The 18,943-nt window shown below is 38.0% G+C and overlaps 2 protein-coding genes and 1 long non-coding RNA gene across 3 annotated transcripts; 2 read left to right on the top strand and 1 right to left on the bottom strand.

Moving 5' to 3' along the window:
* Positions 1–545: 545 nt before the first annotated feature.
* LOC149013360 (COBRA-like protein 1) lies at positions 546–6,739 on the top strand. The gene is made up of 6 exons (XM_089158106.1): positions 546–1,079; positions 2,829–2,908; positions 3,216–3,672; positions 4,232–4,391; positions 4,519–4,796; positions 6,192–6,739. The coding sequence occupies exons 1-6, from the start codon at positions 977–979 to the stop codon at positions 6,482–6,484; spliced, it is 1,371 nt and encodes a 456-aa protein (XP_089014232.1). The 5' UTR covers positions 546–976; the 3' UTR covers positions 6,485–6,739.
* Positions 6,740–7,277: 538 nt separating this feature from the next.
* Positions 7,278–10,297, bottom strand: LOC149013359 (COBRA-like protein 4). The gene is made up of 6 exons (XM_089158107.1): positions 10,037–10,297; positions 9,857–9,936; positions 8,965–9,421; positions 8,603–8,750; positions 8,226–8,503; positions 7,278–8,106 (listed from the first exon to the last, which is right to left on the bottom strand). The coding sequence occupies exons 1-6, from the start codon at positions 10,131–10,133 to the stop codon at positions 7,820–7,822; spliced, it is 1,347 nt and encodes a 448-aa protein (XP_089014233.1). The 5' UTR covers positions 10,134–10,297; the 3' UTR covers positions 7,278–7,819.
* A 6,693-nt stretch (positions 10,298–16,990) lies between these two features.
* On the top strand, positions 16,991–17,951 carry LOC149013358 (uncharacterized). The gene is made up of 3 exons (XR_016174121.1): positions 16,991–17,285; positions 17,372–17,460; positions 17,558–17,951. It is a non-coding gene; the product is annotated as an uncharacterized LOC149013358 (long non-coding RNA).
* The last annotated feature ends 992 nt before the right edge of the window (positions 17,952–18,943 follow it).

Here is an 18,943-nt window from a genome sequence, read left to right as displayed (position 1 = left end):
CAGGTTGGTCCTCAGCCTCCACTAATTTTTCAAATTAGAAATTTTATTACGATCAGTAATTTAAGACATTAAAGGCACCCAGGTCACCTGTACCGGAATTCAACAAGATCAAGATGAGATGGGGCATTGATCATTCTCTTTTGGGAGGGGGGATACCCCTCCAGGGTGGTGGTTCAGTTGATAAATATCTCTGAGAAAATAATTCAGACTTCAATGGAATCAGGGTTTCTCCTGAAGATTAGCCCAGATATATTTTTTTCATTTTGTGGGGAGCAATCAAATCCAAAGAGACGAATAACAAAAACCCAAAACCCTAATCTATTTAAGAAGTAACAAAAAATTGCAGGTTAGATCCTCATCAACTGGACTAGTGACCCATGCACAAGATACTGTCTTTGTAAAGGTAGAACCGTAGAAGAATATGATACCAACAGCGGTCTCTTCCCCCCACCGACAGTCTTCTCTACCTTTACTAAGAAATAATAAGAAAATGGAGAGAGAAAATAAAAAACCCACTTATTCGAGTCTCGGCCAAAGAATCTATTTGTCTGCATCAAACGCCAAATCTCATGCTTTTGTCTCTAATTAAACTTCCTAATCAGAAAGAGATTGAAATAGATTAAAAATTTCAACAGAGAATGTTCGTTTTGTTGTTTAGTTCTAAATAATCTATGGGTAACTTTTAGAAGGCACTCAACCAGTCAATCATATGCGCAGACTGCTAAAACCCCTTCTTTAATTTCTTGTTGCAGCGGTAATCTGCATTACTTTATAACTGAAAAGTGTTAAAAGGAAATATGGTGATTTAAAATAGTGGCTTAAAGCTTATTACGATTAGAAGCTCACCTGCCCATGTGAGAAATAGCCAGCAACACTTTTACTTCGTTTCAGTTGGTCTCCTCTTTCCTTCTATCTGGGTGTAGAGCTCAAACTCACTCAGGAGACAAGCAGAAGAAGCAGAGGTAATTCTGTAGTCATGAGGTTGTTATTCTCATCCGTGACCAGATCCGTCTCCAAGCTGACCAACTTACCTGTTCTGCTTCTGTTTTTGCTTTCCTGCTTCAGCTTTACTTCAACAGGTTCGTGCTCAAGCTCATTTCCGTTTAGTTTGTTTATTTTGCTTCCATACCAAAAGTTGGATGTTGGTGTTAATTCTCTGGTTATTCTAGTGGAAATCGGTTTAATGACTATCACGTATCCTCTTTTCAAGAATATATCTAATTGGTTCTGATTAACTGAAATTAAAACCATAGAATCTGCTTATTTGTTTCTTCATTATGTTTATACAACTGGCTTTTCTTAAAAAAGAAAAAAAATACAGATAATTTTGTTCTTAGTAGAAGTGCTTTAACCTGGTTAGTAGATGTAGCGGAATGGGGGATTTTGGAGGGAAAAACAGAGGGTAGAACTCTGCTTTCCTGCATGATTTGGACAATTATGCAATTTCCTGGTTAGAAACTATTCTGGATTATTTTGGATGAAAAAACTTGTCAATTTGTCTTGAATTGCGATTTTGAAAATTTAGAGGTTTTTGTATCTATTTTTTATTTCCTTGGTATTCGTTTGCCGACATTGCTTAAGTTTATACTACTTTATCTTCTACACGGGGTAGCTGAATATGGAGAGGGAAACTATTATGGATTATTTTGAACGAAAAAACTTGTCAACTTGTTTTGAATTTCTCGATTTTGAGTTTTGTATCTATTTTTCATTTCGTACTGGTTTGCTGACATTGCTTAAGTTTATGCTACTTTCTCTTATACACGGGGTAGGGAAATATGGATGGGGAAACATTTCTGTAACTTATGTTCTACCTCTGTTTTTCATTGGTGTTTGATCTGGTTGATCCACCATTTTCTCTTTCCATACCATGTACAGGGTAATTCATAGCCCGGAATTGGCCATCCTACAGAATCCCTTTTCAAATCAGGACTTCTGATTAGAAAAAGAATATTTCTGTTGTATACAGCAGCTCTGAGGCATGCTACTGTATCCTTTTCTGAATTACGACTCTTATGAGGAAAAATGAAATTGCCTCAGCAACTGTTTTTCCGTAGGATGTTATTTAATGGAAATGGTATTATTGTTAAAAACAAACACCAAGATATCACGAACAGAAGCGAAAACAAATTAGTGCAACACAGAGATTTAAAATGGTTCACACACTAATGCAATATGCTACTCCATGGGCAAAGAAGAACTTTCACTATGTATGAGAAAAGATCACATTGGAGATCTCTCTACGATCGCTACAACAGTATCACAAAACTCTCACCCAAAACTCTAAGGCAGAAATCTTCAAATCTCAGAATGACTCTACAGGAGAACAAAAGGTACATCTATATATAGTCTCAATTGGTTAAATGGGTTTCTACCCAAAAACATACACAAATACATAAATTGGTTAAATGGGTTAACCCATCATGTCGGGTCCTACTGTATCTCGGGGCATTGCCCCCACACCCCCATTGGGAGGGAGATCAGTGATGCACTCCTAAGCCCTATCTTCCATCATAGATTTCAGATAAACAGGTCAATCTTCAAAACCTGTACAATAATTTGGGTCATACATAACAGATATTATCAAGGAATCTATGATATATTTTTCCTGCATAGGAGTGAGCCTTCTTATACAATTATTGGAAATTCAAGAACATGAGTTTGATGAATTTCAGAATAGGTGAGGGATTATTTTGTGAATTTGCAGTTCAGTTCCTCTCAAGAAGCACTTGAGGTTTCTAGAAATAAAAAAGGACCTTTTTAGATAAATTGTAAGCTCTGCATTTGTCCTGTGAAGATCTAACCTGTGTTTCTTCTTGCGTTTTCAGAAGCTTATGATCCCCTTGATCCCAACGGGAATATCACAATCAAATGGGATCTCATGAGCTGGACCCCCGATGGTTATGTTGTAAGTACATAATACAGCATATTTTAATCATATTGTTGGAGAGGTAGATATTGTCAACATCAAGAAATCATCTAAATCAGTTTAATCTCAGATTTTCCAGTTTCATCGTTTTCTTTCATTTATTATCCATCAAGCATTCGATATTTAGTTGTTTCTTCAAGTTTATTGAGTTTGTGAGATCTGAGGTGCTTGAGTTCTCTATTTGGTTAAAAAGTTCATCACAAGACTTATGTAGTATTTGGCTATTATTTTTCATCTTTCCCTTTTCATAGTTTAGATACTAAGCCTCCTGATTTGTGTTGGGCAGGCTGTTATTACAATGTACAACTTCCAAAAATATCGTCACATTCAAGCACCAGGATGGCAACTGGGATGGACATGGGCAAAGAAGGAAGTGATCTGGGCCGCAATGGGAGGCCAAGCCACAGAACAAGGGGACTGTTCAAAGTTCAAAGGGAATCCTCCACATTGCTGTAAGAAGGATCCAACAATTGTTGATTTATTACCTGGAACTCCTTACAACCAACAGATTGCAAATTGCTGCAAAGGGGGAGTAATCAGTTCATGGGGCCAGGATCCTGCCACTGCAGCGAGCTCATTCCAGCTCAGTGTCGGTCAAGCAGGAACCACTAACAGGACCGTTAGGGTGCCAAAGAACTTCACACTTAAGGCACCCGGACCTGGGTATACGTGTGGTCCTGGAAAGATTGTGAAACCTAGTAGATTTGTAACAGCAGATCAGAGGAGGGTCACCCAAGCATTGAGTAAGTCATCTGAGATTCTAAGCATGTCCATGTATGTGAAACTTTACCGTGAGTATAATGATAAGTATAATAAGGCAGTTGTTCTACAAGTTGAATCCACAAGTTTCTCAAGGGCATGGAGATGTTCTCTACATCCCACCAAAAAGAAAAAGAGTAATTCCTTTTTCTTGTGCAAAAGATATTAAAAGGGGGCTTGCTTTTGACCCTTCCCAGCTTGATCTTGAGTTAGATACTATTCAGGATAAATTTGAAATCTTGGCTTGGAGACTTCACTTCTTTTGTCCTCTGTGTGGATGGATCAGAGGTCAACTAAACTGCAAAGTGATCTAGCAACTTGTTTCTTTCTGTTATGATGGTTCCATCTTAAATTTGGTTTTTCCATGTTTTGTTTTACTATTCTTCCCAAAATTTATCAACTAAAGACTTTTATTGCTGATTCTCTAACTGATATAGGGGGAGAAAAGATGCTTGCCTAAGTTAAGTAAGATCTGGTAGAAGAACTGAAAAGTTCCAGGCACTGACCTTTTTTTATTCCAAATTTTTTATTGGCTTGTGACAGTGACATGGAATGTTACCTGCACATATTCTCAGTTCCTGTCTCAGAAGACTCCCACTTGCTGTGTCTCGCTTTCTTCATTCTATAATGACACAATAGTGCCCTGTCCAACATGCACCTGTGGTTGTAAGAACAATATAACTCATCCAGGGAGCTGTGTAGAGTAAGCTCCACGCAATCCTGCCTTTTCTACTCTGGCTGCTATGTTGTTCTTCAATAAAATCAAATTCTGGGGTTTTCTGATGCATATGATGGATTTTTTTTTAATTTTTTTTTTCTCCATTGTACAGGGGGAACTCGCCATATTTGGCTTCAGCTATTGCAAGGTCAGGGAAAAATAGCTATACTCCTCTGGTCCAATGCACTAACCATATGTGCCCGATCCGTGTTCACTGGCATGTTAAGCTTAATTACAAGCAGTATTGGCGAGTGAAGATCACGATTACAAATTTCAATTACAGGATGAACTACACAGAGTGGAACTTAGTTGTACAACACCCAAATTTTGACAATCTCACCCAGATTTTCAGTTTTAATTACAAATCATTGATTCCTTATGGTTCCATAAGTAAGTCAAAATTAGTTTTATTCCATGTTGTACCTTTTCTATTATATTTTATTTGTTATAGTGAGTAATGGTGTTCTATTACCTCCCTAGTTAGCACAAGGCTTTCTCTGGGTAGCTAAATGCATTCTAAAGGAAGGTTGCTAGAGTAGGATGACACCAACACTGAAGTGTCACAAGGGTGAGGCATCTTAATGAACCATGCTATCTTGTATTCAGTATAGCCAGCTCCTCCTGAGAATCAGATGATCTTGATGTCTGGTAGAATGTGATGCTTATAGAGTAAACCAGGCATCCAATACTCATACAAATTGTGATATCATTGAAGGACCTGTATAGAATATCTATCATTAGCGTTGTTGCATCCCTTCAAAAGTATGTCAAGTGGCAAGCATCTTGTCCTCTTAGGGCCCACCCTGAGGGCACTAGTCTCACTTGACCATGTCCATAGGCTGTATCCTTTTGAGGTGCTATTTTTAGCCCTCTCAGTAGTAGAGGGATACCAATTAACCAGCGAGCAACCAAAAGAATTTGAGTTTAATAGCAATTCCCAAGGGAAGTGGACCCAAGAAATTGTAGTCTGTGGTAGTCTCAGAATCTAACACAAAATCCTGTATGTTGGATAATTTGCAAGAACTTAAAAATGGGGCCTGTTTATTCTCAACAGGTTATTCCATTGGAGTCAAGGTGGACACATCTTGGAAGATCCGTTACTGGCCCTGCTAGCCGCACCTGTGTTAAAAGGGTTTTCCTGGTCTAGGCAAAGAAGCCTTGGCCAACACCCAGGATGAGTTCGCATCATTTGTAAGAAACCCATCCTGCTGACGTTATGGAGATCCAACGACCCCTGTTGTGGAACCAAATTGTCTTTTAAAGCTGGTTTGAAGTGGAAGCAATAGACTGATTCTTCACATGTCATGCATTCTTGGATGAGATGCAGCAGTAGAACCTAGTTAGTGGAGAAACAACTCTACAAAGCCCATCCTTTGTGGAGAGCCCTAGATCAACCTAGGAATCAGCCAGTCTGGCTGTTCAAAAGAAACATGATTAATGTAGAATCAATTAGTCTCTCAATATTTGTAATAGTTGATTTTTTTCAACATATCTGAGGTAATTGCTACTTTTGCCACATATGGCATAAATGGTCGTGACATTTCAGGGTTGATCTTTCCCCCAGTATGACTTTCCCCAGACCCCATTTTAGATATGAGCCTCATGCACTGTGTATGGCCTTTTTTTATTATGGGGTTGACCTTTCATCATTTTCCATCTAAAATTCTGGTTGGCTCTCAACTTTGTTTCTGAAATGCTTTGAACAATTCTTTTTTTCTTTGGGTGGATGAATGCCTTGAACACTACTAATGACATAATTTGGACTTTCTTGATTCTCTGTTGCAGACGACACTGCCATGCTGTGGGGGATCAAATTCTACAATGATTTGCTTATGCAAGCTGGCCCTTCGGGGAATGTACAGTCAGAGCTACTATTTCAGAAGGACCCCCAAACTTTCACTTTTGATAAGGGATGGGCTTTCCCTCGACGTATCTATTTCAATGGTGATAACTGTGTTATGCCACCACCAGATGCCTATCCATGGCTGCCAAATGCCAGTAGCCGGCCGGTTATATCCTTGCTTTGTTCTATCACTGCCTTGCTGGCATCATTGGCTTTCTCTTTGACATATGCTTAGTGAAAGATACCAGGGTTTTACTGCAAATATAGTTTTGTTTAAGTACCTACTAGATTAGATCATATGAAGCTTATGACACATTAATTAGTCAATGGTGGAACTTCAGGTTCAAAATAGGGGTTCAGGTGTGCTACAATTGTGGGAAAAAATCTCATTCTATTTTCTTGATTGGCTGCTGAATTCACCGCCATTTATGTATGTAAAGCCGTTGTATTGTATCTAGTTAATATGGTTAATTATATTGTTGGTAAGAAATCCTTTTCCAAATTTTTTTTCTTATTGTAATGATTCACACAGATGCCAAAAAGAACATATTCTGTTAATCTTAGCACTGTTTTGTAATGCCATTTTCCATATTTTGTGATCTGGATTTGTCTGATTGAATTGATGACAAAACAAAAATATAAGATGATTGCATTCTCATGAGTTAGACGTAAGAAATCTTGCATCCATGAGTTCTGAGGCGTGCTGGACCAACCATTGAGATCTGAGTTCATGGTTTTGGAAACATATGCATAACAACATTATAATACTAATACTTGGTCTATGCCTTAGCGGATTTATTGCATTAATTTCCATATTTGGCCATTCTGTTTTTGTGCTTTCGTTTCCTTTTCTGAAGAAGCAAAGATGCACTAGTCCACTGAATCCTGCTGGTCCCACCATCAAAAGAAACTATTAATCCAACGATGTCTGTGAATCCTTCTCAGGGTTGGAAAATACATCATCTTGAATGGAACTTCAGCTCAACTAGACATTTTGCAAGTCAACCTATGCAAGTAATGTGAGAGATGGGAAAGAGTCCAGTAAAAATTGATAAACATTAGATTGATCATAATTGGAGCTACACGATCAATACTTGGGAAGCAGAAGTCCATAATATGAGCATAAGGACCATTTGAATCCAATGGTTTAAAAGATGATATTTACTGCCTTTTCAATTCAAACAATCTCAAGGTGCCAGTTATTCAGATAATCAAATGAATAGTTCAAACTCAATAAACTATGTATTGTCAAATATGCAGAAACAGAGTTCAGTGCAGCATCAATACATGTGAACAGTCTTGGTAGATCTGGGTCATGTTTCTCCCTGATCTACAGATGGAATAAACACTAACAACAGGGGAACTTCTAATTTCATGGAGTATTTTCTTCTTTGGATCTGCACAAAGAACTTCACAAAACTGGAACCTCCTGCACTCTCAAATTGTTATGGAAGAATTCTTTATGCTAACATGTGCCTGCATAAGACTTGCGAAAATGTAGCCAGGATAAAATGGATCTGCTTTTTCTGTTCTTAAAGCTTTCTGGGAACTGTTTTTTCACCTGTACACTCTACCACCGGACTGTCAACAATAGGGAAAGCAGAGAAACTACCAATGCAGGGAGCGAAAGAGGAATTGCAAGGGCAGAATTTGGCAGGAATGGATACGTATCAGGTGGAGGTAACATGCATTCGTCGCCATTAAAGTAGACTTTCCGGGGAAATGCCCATCCTTGCTTGAAGGTAAATGTGTTAGTGTCCTTCTGAAGGAGTACCTCTGACTGAACGTTTCCATATGGTCCAGCCTCCATCAGTACGTCATTATAGAACTTCATACCATAAAACATACCAGTGTCATCTGCATTTAAGAATCATACGAGATGTTTCAGGGTTACTCGGGGGGGGGGGAGTAAAAAAAGCACCAATAGGAAACCAGAAATGCTTAGTTGAATGATGTTTCACTGCATTTGTACTTACTTATAGATTGGTAAGGGACGAGAGGTCTGTAATCAAAACTGAAGACTTGAGTGACATTATTGAGATTAGGATGCTGTGCAACTAATGTCCATCCTGTGTAGTTGAACCTGTAGTTAAAATTGGTGACTGTAATCTTCACGCGCCAGTACTCCTTGTAGTTGAGCTTTACATGCCAATGCACTCTGACAGGGCACATATGGCGTGTGCACTGCAGTAATGGAGTGTTGTCCTTCGTCTTGTTGTTGACTCCCACCACACTAAGCAGTTTTGAATCACTTCTGCAATATCATTCAAAAACACAAATGATTAGATACATTAATACTACTCTTTTGTTGCACATTTTATGTTGTAGCAGGGAAATGAGTTGAGAGGATTACTGGACACAGTTCTTCTTGTTTTGGCAACCACAAGCACAATTGGGACATGAAGTGATTGTGTCATTGTAGAAGGATGAGAAGGATACACAACAACTTGGGTACTTCTGGACTAATAATTGTGAATAAGTACATGTCACATTCCATGTCACTGTGTAGAAAAAGACCAGAAGTTAAAGAAACATCAATAATGAAAATCACAAGATCTTAGCACAGAGAAGAGGATGCTGTTAGTGACTACTGAGTTCCACAGAGAAGGTGGAAGAGCTGTAGTTACTTGAGCACCCTCTCCTTTATGGTTAGCTTTTAAGGAAACAAAGAGGGAGATGCTTCTTCATGCAGCAAAGTTAAGAAGACTGACTTACTAAGTGCCTGTGTTTTACGGCGATGGTCGGGGGTAAGGAAAGCTGTGGGTGGCACTATCTTTGCAGGTCCACAAGTGTAACCTGGTCCTGGACCAAGCAAAGTGAAGTTCTTGGGAAGTTTGACAGTCTTGTTGGAGGTACCAGCTAGGCCAACACTGACTTGGAAAGCTGAGACTGATTGGGAAGGATCTTGACCCCAAGCAGCCACCACTCCACCTTTGCAGCAATTGCTGAACTGTTGATTGTAAGGGACACCAGGAAGTAAATCAACAACGGTGGGGTTCTTCTTGCAACAATGTGGAAGATTTGCCTTGAACTTGGAACAATCTCCTTGATCTGTAGTTTGTGCTCCCACCATTGACCATATCACTTCTTTCTTAGCCCAAACCCAGCCAAGGGTCCACCCTGGGCTCATTATGTGCCGGTACATTTGGAAGTTGTACATGCTCACTGCTGCCTGAAAAAAAACATTCATGCATAGATTTAACACTAAAATGATCATTTCCACCCAAAAAAAAAGAAAGCACTATTATATGACCATATATATACTATATTGCATGGTTTTTGGAAGGAAACCTACACTCCCAAGGGTTTAAATCTCCATATGGGAGACTACTAGGACCAAAATCTGTCATAATTAAGAGTTTAAGCCTCCTATATCTAGTGATTATAACCCTCTGATTATTTAATGGAACTGGGAAACCAGCAGAATTTGCTCTGCTTTTTTCTTCTACTTCTGTTCATAGAATTGTTTGAATTAGACACTACAGGATCTCTATGTCATATAACTTTAGCCAGAAAAGAAAAGGCTGTAATATCAATCAAGAACTTAGTAGAGAAAACAAAATAACCGATCATCAATCTTTGATGATGATCCTAAAAATTTACTCACCACATAGCCATCTGCGGTCCATTGCATTATATCCCATTTGATTGTAATGTTCCCAGTGGGGTCTAAGGGATCGTATGCAGCTAATATTCACAAAACAAAATAAAATCAGTACTGAAAGAGAACAGCAATGAAGATGAACAAGTTTCAAGTTTTGAGTTCTGAGCATAGCTATATCCTTACCTGCACCAGAAAAGATCATGAAAAACAACACCAGCACAAGAGCAAACCTGAACTCCATGAATTCCTTATTCACAGTGGATCTCTCATTGAGTACCATGATGAACTAAACCAATGTAATGTTCACTGAGGTATTGATTCAAGAACACTAGTGGGTATATGTTAGGAGAGACTGTTTTGGAGAATATGACTTTTCTGTGAATATATATATATATGTGTATGTGCAAGCAAGAGCCAAGAGAAGCCTCAATTCAATAGAGGACTTCTCCCTCATAGAAGGCCTACCGACTAGTTGTTGGATGTATTTTTTCTTCCTTTACAACACATGTATTTTAGTTCCTATGTCTTGAAGGAACATCAATTGGTTAGAGTGGAAAAGAATAAAAATCAATCTTTTTCATGACAAAATGAGGACAACTACTGCACAACCATCACCAGCCTTACAGTAGTCAGTCTTTTACACCAAAGACTTGGAAGGTTCAAGATCTCGGTTTTGGCCCGAAAACGGAACTTGTCGAATCTTATCTCGAGCTTTCGATTTCGACTTTTCGAGTTTCATTTCGACCTACCGTTATGGTCCTAATTGAAATCAAAATCAAATCATGATACCCTTGATCAGAGACGTGAAGATTGAAGATCATCTAGATAAACCCAATATATGTGACAGGCCAACAGGATTTTTGTCAGCATTAAATCAATCAGATTGGTCAATAAGATTGAAGGGTTTTGATTGATCTTTAACAATTTGGAATATCTTCATCAACAGCCACATTTATTCCCAACTACTAAAGAAACCAATTGGATTTTGGCTTACTATAGAAAGCTTCCCTCAGACCCCAAAAGACAAAGTCAAAAAATATTTTCTTCAGGGGAAGAATTAACAGTTTCTGGAGCCTGAAGGTTGTTGAGACAAGTATTGAGTCCCCTTCCGATGAAGACTTGTCAACTGTTGTGAGTATTGATAGAAATGGATGCTTCAACAAATTAATTTACTTCTTAAACAATATAAACTTCCCCTTAAGGAATCCATGAACCCAGAAAGCCTTTTCTTTAATGTAAGATCTCCATCTCTCTATTATTAAAATTGAGATCCTGTCACATCTAGTAACAGAAGTAGGCTCCATAGCAATAAATAAACTTTCAAATAAGGGAGGAATTTTACCAGATTGATTTATTACAGAATCATGAAATCTCAGATCTTGGTAATAGTTTATTAATCTCTTTCTCTAATGAAGACTGCATGGTTCTGTATTTAACATGTGCTTCAACTGTAAAAACTATCTATTTTTTAAATCTATTCCATAATCCTAGCGGTTTGCCTTTGGAGCTGGTTTTTCAAAGTCATGGAATGTATTCCATCCTATGCAGTAATGGGCTCATTTCAAATGGCAAAAGGCCTCGAGGGTTGTATATGTTTATAGCGAAGTTTCGTTTTCCACAATCTTATTGTGAAGATTCAGATCTCATCTTGTAATCCATGTAGATTATCTTGTCAACACATGTAAATCTTTGCAACCTGTGATTGTTATTTCCTATTTCCAAATTTCCAGTCGTCTTAATTGGTGTGATTCTAATGTTGATTGATTTTGTCCTTCACGATTAAGGGATCATCAAGATTTAGAGCTTCCCTCTATTTAAAGAAGGGAGAGGATCATTTTCAGAATCTTAGCTGAACCACGGATTATGTTCTATTCATTCAAATCCTTGAAGGTTTCAATCTTAAAGGACTTGGTATGGGATGATTTCTATATCAATTTCAACTGTGAGAGGACAAGCAGGGAAATACGATGAAGATGACAGGGGTTGGCCGCGCACCTCGGGGTCCCGGGGCGGGAGGCGGGAGCGCCGGCCCCCCCCGCGCCCTCTCTCCCCCCGGGGCCCTCCGCCGTCGGGTCTTGGGGGCTCCCCCTGTGTGGGCGGAGAGCGAGTCCAAATCCTCTCCACCTTGGTGGCTATCCACCCATCCTCCCACTCCTATAGTGGGTTTGAAACAAACCTGCCCATGGTACATAAGCAGACCCATTTGTTAGGGTGGGGGATGAGGGGACCAGAAGTTGGGTGGAGAGGATCCAAAAAAAAATTTAGAAATTCTTAACTAAAGTCCTTTAGGCCCTTTTTTCGGGAGAAATTTTCAACAGCACCCCCTGAGACTTGAGTTGCCCTTAATATTGATGCCATTCTCTAAGTTATTCAATTTATCAGTCATACCCTTTATTACTAATACCATTAGTCTCAATTTGTTTTTACTTATCAATTTTCAATATTACCCCCACATCCTAAGTTTTAAAACATTATCCATGACATATATCTCCCAAACATTGTGAAAACTAATGATAAGAAAAGAAGAAGTAGTAGACAGTAAAGGGAAATGAGAAAAGAAGCCAAACGTGGGTTTCCCCTTTTGAAATAGTTCATTTTCTTACATCAACACTTAACTATGATTTTTAATGGCAAATGGAGTCTTTAATATATTTTTATCCTATAGGGAATCTGATTGATAAATTGGATAACTTAGGGGGTGACATTAAAGATTAAGGAATAACTTAGGGGCTGGACTTGGAAATTTTTCCTTTTTATTAATATTTTCCTTTTTTATTAATATTTTTTTCAATGAGTCCTCTTTTCACTGTCTAATTTCAACTCTTGCCCCCCTCTCTCCCTTATTGTAGATTTTTTTAGATAACCCACATGTTGAATCCTGACTCCACCCTTGATCAGGGTCACAACTATGAGACACGGAACCCATGGGGTTGGAGGTGGGGCTCCTACTATATCAATGACGTGCAGCCATCCCCTCCCTTCCCAATGTATAAGGAACCAAACTAGACGTTAGTAGGGGTAGGATGTTGTCCATGGGATGGGAGGCAAGAACTGCAAGGCTAGAAGGGGCTTCCAATGATGATTGAAAAGTGGGAGGTTCAAGAATGAGATTTAACTTTGAGTCTAAGGAACAACCTTTTCCATCTCAAGATGTCTCTTTTCAATCTGCTAATGGCAAAGTGTCTAAATATTTAGGGGGTTGATCCGGGTATGCTTTTTTTTCTTTTGGCCAAGGCATTCCGATCCAGATTATGGGATTAGGCAAATGGATTCAGAAGAAAAATACATGGCATTAATCGGGGGAGGTGGAAGGAATCAACTTCACTTAGAATCTATTGGTCTAGTTGAAGAAAATGAGATCTCAAATATCCAAAGTTGTATCATATCATCACTTGGGTGACAGTGAGATTGTTTTTGAAGAACTTGCAGAATTTGATAGACTCTTGGTGGAAAAATGATGAATAATCAAACCTTAATTATTGGTTGTTCTAAGAGAGTAGGGCTTTATAATTTATAGTTTTTTATTTTGCATCCAAAGATTCTACAAGATTTTAAATTTACATGCCCTTGCGTAAGCCTCATCGAACCTAACTAACCGTTCAAACCTCAAACCTTAAAACGATTATAAATTTATAACTCGCAGTTGACTCTTTGTAACCCGAAACGAAAGGAAAGACAGACTTAGCTGTCTTGAAGAAGAAAAAAAAGTTCTGCGATCCGCTAGTAAGACGTGGATCTCCTGAGTAATATGAAAAATTGAAAGATCAAACAGAAAGCTCCAATCGGGTGAAGGATACACCAACTGCGGATCACAAAGAAATTAGCAGATCCAAGAAAATAGGTCGAGTTTAGCAGAATTTTGTGCATAAATCATAATAATTGAAAATCAACAAAACGATTGGTTTTAAGCAAAAGTATGATATTAAAAATTATTGAGAATCCCTAAATATAAAATAAAAACATAAGAATTCCATAATAAGTCTTACTTGGTTAATATATATTTCTATATATATCTGTATATATATATCTATATGGAGACCCCTTGTTGGTCATGCAAATAATGGTATATTCTTTGTTGGTTTTTTCGAATAAGTGGTAAATGCATGTTTATAGGTGCGATTTCGCCGTCCCTAATGCACAATGCCGTATCCCGAAAAAAATCTGAACTAAGAGCCGTATTCAATGTAATTGTATACCCTGAATTTTTAATCGTAAATACATCTATTCACTTGTATGTATTTGGGTTCTCTTTGCATATTTACATTAATTTATATGAATTTTTCAAACTTTAAGTTATGCCCGCATATAGCCAGACATGTGCCAATCAAAAACTTTAGATTAAGTGATATTTCATGCCAAAATAATGTTCCCAATGTATTTATTAGCATACAATTATGTTACACAACAAAATTTAAGCCAAAATGACCCTAAAAACCCTCCGAAATTAGGGGGTCGAACTATCATCGACACCCAAAATGTCCCAGTGTCGGTGGTGTCCCCAAACATCGACACGGAAAGACACCTTGAATAAATGCAAAATGTCTTATTTTTGAGTAAAAATAATTTATGTCTTATTTTTGAGTAAAAATAATTTACGTCAAACTTTAGGGTCTCAAAATGAAAATTATCTAAGAAATTATGAAATTATCATGACTCAAAGAAATTTAGACCATTGGAAAAGTTTTAAAAGATATTTTGAGATGTCTCTACCAATTTGATATATTCTTAAGTTGTCTACGCTTTTTCACTATTCATTTTTGCAACGTCTCTGAAATTTTTTCATTTTATTAATTAAAACAATGAGTGATTAGTTTCATGAGCATAAACTTAATAACATACAGTAGGTATCTCGGACTCAATCTTGATTCAGTCTTCAGCATTGAAAAATGAAGAGTAGAAGCATCACATTGCAGCTCCAAGGCCTTCAATGGTGTGTTCAGTGACTCACCATCTGTCTGTTTTGGAGACTTTCTATGTATTTTTATTTTGTAGCAAACCTATTGGTTGCAGCTAAAGCTGAGACTATGCCACATGTACAAGAAAGCATCCAAGGGTATAAAGCAAATAATTAAGGTATAGATGTAAATAAATTTGTATTTACAAAAAGATTTACTATTTTTTAAATTTGCAAAAACAAATCCCTAAATCTACTTGGGAATCAACGATTCTCTATCCAAGAAAGAACAACAATCCATCTGCTTCTTCTACCAATTCCACAGCCCTCAAAGAGATTAAAACAAAAGTCTGGCTATGGATTGTGAATTGAAATTAAGAGTTCTGAGAGATTCCAAATTAATTCTCAAACCCCCCATCTAACAAAACCCTATTTAAAATTTCTTCCTTTCAAATTTCAAATTTGTTGTTTTGCCATTGAAGAACAAGTTTTTAGGGTTTTCATGGTTTTTTGTTGCTCCAGATCTCCTACTTTTAAGAAAACTTTTAGGTCCTTTTAATCTAGACATGCTTGATTCCTTTTTGGGTTGGTTGTCTTGTGCAAGAATTTAAATCCGAGTATGGTTTTTTTAGATATTTAACTTTGTTAATGGCGTGTTCCTCCATTAGAGGGGGTTTGGTTCCGTCGATTGATTGCGGATTTGATCAAAATCCATTTAAAAGATGAAATGGAGAGATTTTGCAAGGAAAATTTAGAGTTTCGGTGCTTTGAGAGGTTCCTTCGTAGGGTGTAAACCGCGTAATTCACAAAATAGTAAACCTTTGAATGTAAAATAATAAATAATAAATAAATTTAAAAAAAACTTATATTAACAATTTGACATAAATAATTATTTCTTTCACAACCATTAGATCTAATCTAGTATATGTGGAGAGATCACAGCCATTCAACGGATGCTGCAAATGAAATGATTTTTATTTGTAGCAGGCTAGCAGCCGTTGTTGGCTGCTGCCGACAATGGAGATTTTGCCACATCTATAAACAGACAATCAAATGGTGTAGTATCAAAAAGTGCTCCCGACGGGGTTCTAACTGTAAAGGGGCCTCGGGGAATTTAATTTTTTTGTGTTGGTTCCCGTGGGCCGGGCCGCTCCTTCGGGGGATCAAGTGGGCTTTTAATTGTAAATATGACTTTTTAATTTTAAATTCAAGGTTTTAAAAGTTTGCAAATTTACGAAATGGGACCCTCACTTAATCCGACTCTCCGACTCTAGACCATATTCAACATCAAGCAACGATCCCTATCATCTAATTTGATTTCTAAAAAGGGTAAGAAGGAAGAGAAAGAGCGAAGGATCCAAACCAAAGTTTCAGATAATCTGACACAAATCATTCTGCAAGATGAACTTATCATCGGAAGCCTCCTACAAATCGCTTTGCCCTACTTACCCAAGTGTCAGGGGTCACCTGGAAGTCTCCACTCAACCACCAAAGCAGCATTTTAAAGCGCATCTTTCCCTATTTTTCCCGTAACCCGCATTTTAAAGCACATCTTCCCCTATTTTGGTAACCGAAGAATCCGTGGTCGCTTTTCCTCTGTTTCTCCATCCAGTTGAAAATTTTGCTTACGATGAAGAAATTCTCGCTATTTTCAAATACCTAACTCGTGATTTTCCAAATCAACTTTTATTTGAGTTTATCAGATATTACCCTTAGAATGGATTGCAATCGAAAACTACACATCCCAGATTATTGTTGGACATTGAGAAGGGATGAAGAAGACAGAGAACAGGGGAGGTTGAAGGAGGGAGGATACTAACAGGGGTTCCAATTTTGAAATACATAAATTAATGTCATCAAATTGATTTGTGTTGGACTATACTATGGTTCAGAATGATTCTGCAGGTGGCAGTGGTGGTGGAACGACGAGAAGTGGAGCGGAAGAGCAAAAGGGTTTGGGAATTGGGTCGGGTGGAGTAGGTATTTGATTTTGTAAATTCCAAAACTTTTAAACTTTTAGATAAAAATAAATAAATTCTTGTATTTATACATATACCCACTCTTTCTTTTACAACCGTTTGATTTAATTTTAACAAATCTAAGCCAGTGGCCACTGCTGAAAATAAAATTCCGAAAAACTCACGGGCTGCACGTTGGTTTGTCATTCAGAAGCTTCTTAAGTTTTAGCTAATTCTCTCAGTCCAGAAATTTCAAATGTGCAGACAAAAGAGTACTAAAGGAAAAAGATGGAAGTAGGTTAAGATAAACTTTAGAAATTAAAGAAGATCTCCCCCTCCAAAAGACCAAAGGAAAATTTTGAAACCAGGGGCGATTCCCTTGTTTTGGTAAGTGGTATCTGGTAAGGGAAGAAAGCAGCCACTGAATCCGTGGCCCAGCTATCATCCACTTCATCTTCTTTTCTCTCCCTCCATCCTCCATTAATACATGTTTCAGGAAGCATCTTCTTCTACAGTGTGATCAGTCTCCACAGTAGTAATAAACTCAAAAATGGCACTAAGTCGTTGGATCAGACCCGAGGTGAGTATGTACTTCTAATTCATTTGGGTTTCAACATTTCTGCAGAGTTAGGTATATATTTTGTGGTTGATGATCAATGCATGCAGGTGTATCCGCTCATGGCTGCCCTGACTTTTGTAGCAGGAATTTGTGTGTTCAGCCTATCTAGGAACCTTCTAATAAACCCTGATGTCAGGTATTTCTCCCTTTCTTAATTTCCATTCTCCCAGCCTTGTTTGAGGTTCTAGAATTGAAGCTGAAACTTGGAAATCGATTTGATGATTTGATGGAAGGATCAACAAGGCAAACCGTGCAACAGCAGTTCTTGAGAACACAGAGGAAGGTGAGAAGTACGCCGAACACAGTCTACGCAAATTCCTCCGACAGCGCCGACCGGAGATTATGCCTTCCATCAATGAATTCTTCTCTAAGAAGCAGGACTAGAGGACTGGCTTTCTTCATTTCTCTCTCAAACCCTACTGTAATCGTTGTCAACTATCCAGTTTATACTTCATCAAAAAAACTAATTTTTTTCCTTTTTATAAATGAGAAAAGAAAATATTCATTAGTATTAGGTGAAACCCCAAGTAGTACAGAGATGATTTCAGAGAGTAGAAGACTACTTGTTGATCCAAAATCATAGATGATTATGTAAGGAGGGTAGATCCATGAGCATGTTCTCGAATTGGGTAATTAAATCCCAACCGGCTTGGGGTAGGGCTCGGCGCCGCCTGGATTTCGCGCATAACGGCCGAAGCACTGGGGGAAGTTCATATGTTTGAAGGGCTCCAGTTTGCGAAAGGGCAATTCCTACAAGTTTAACTATCTCCATTAAAATATCCAACATGCTAGCACACCCCCAAAAACCTTAATCGGGTTTCAAAATTCATCAAAAACAAATGAAAAGCCCCAAGATGATCTTCTCTTGATTTCTTGTCGTTTTGAAGGGTCTACTCAGAACTAAAGGGAATTGCAGTTCGTTCCCAGTAAAAATCCATCAACTTCTAATGGAAAAGAAAATGTTTTAAGCAAATTCACCTCAAAACAGACGATGCTGGTCAGGTTACTAGTACCTCGCAGCGGATCAGGGGGCGAACGAAGAGGAGATTGAGAATGCTAGAGAATGTTGAAGCATGGAAAAATGTGAATCTTAGAATTTTATTATTATTATTTTTTAGCAGCCACTGAATTTTCTTCTTTTAGAGTATGATGAAACCTGGATGGAGACAAATTCAGAAGAGAGATATTATGTCCTTCAACACACACTCAATTCTCCATGGAAGGTTTTCTCCTTTTTCGTTGATCAATTTGATAATAGCTTCATTGTCACGCTCTACTATGATGACGTTTTGGATATTGTGGCAAGAGCATGTTGAATGGCTCTCCTAATGGCTTCGGCTTCCATTTGCAAGGCTGTAGCATTCCTTCCTTTCTCATAGAAAGTGAAAAGAGAAGAGAGTGCCCAAAATGATCTCTTGCGATACCATGCACCGAAACTAGAATGGAAATTGTTGTTTCCTTGACAAATAAAAGCATGCACCATCCACATTAATCTTTGTATAAGTTGATTGGGGGGAAGGGGTGCCACTTGATGCTCATATCTTTTTTCTTGAGATCTTTTTGCTGATAGAAAGACAGATATTCAGACACTAGAGACTGCACAATCCTTCAAATCTGGG

This window comes from Hakea prostrata, chromosome 6 (assembly GCF_041222555.1).
Source record: "Hakea prostrata isolate BN-2017 chromosome 6, UWA_Hpros_2, whole genome shotgun sequence".
In the NCBI taxonomy this organism is placed as follows: Eukaryota; Viridiplantae; Streptophyta; class Magnoliopsida; order Proteales; family Proteaceae; genus Hakea; species Hakea prostrata.
The sequence above is the reverse complement of the archived record's forward strand: the minus strand, read 5'-3'. Positions and strand labels throughout refer to the sequence as shown.

Excerpts from the sequence above, each read along its gene's own strand:
- LOC149013360 (XM_089158106.1), top strand. The coding sequence starts at position 977 with ATGAGGTTGTTATTCTCATCCGTGACCAGATCCGTCTCCAAGCTGACC. Across the intron at positions 2,909-3,215 it reads GGACCCCCGATGGTTATGTT|GCTGTTATTACAATGTACAA; the intron begins GTAAGTACATAA and ends TGTGTTGGGCAG. Across the intron at positions 4,392-4,518 it reads CATCCAGGGAGCTGTGTAGA|GGGGAACTCGCCATATTTGG; the intron begins GTAAGCTCCACG and ends TCCATTGTACAG.
- LOC149013359 (XM_089158107.1), bottom strand. The coding sequence starts at position 10,133 with ATGGTACTCAATGAGAGATCCACTGTGAATAAGGAATTCATGGAGTTC. Across the intron at positions 9,937-10,036 it reads CATGATCTTTTCTGGTGCAG|CTGCATACGATCCCTTAGAC; the intron begins GTAAGGATATAG and ends TGTGAATATTAG. Across the intron at positions 9,422-9,856 it reads GGACCGCAGATGGCTATGTG|GCAGCAGTGAGCATGTACAA; the intron begins GTGAGTAAATTT and ends GTTTTTTTTCAG.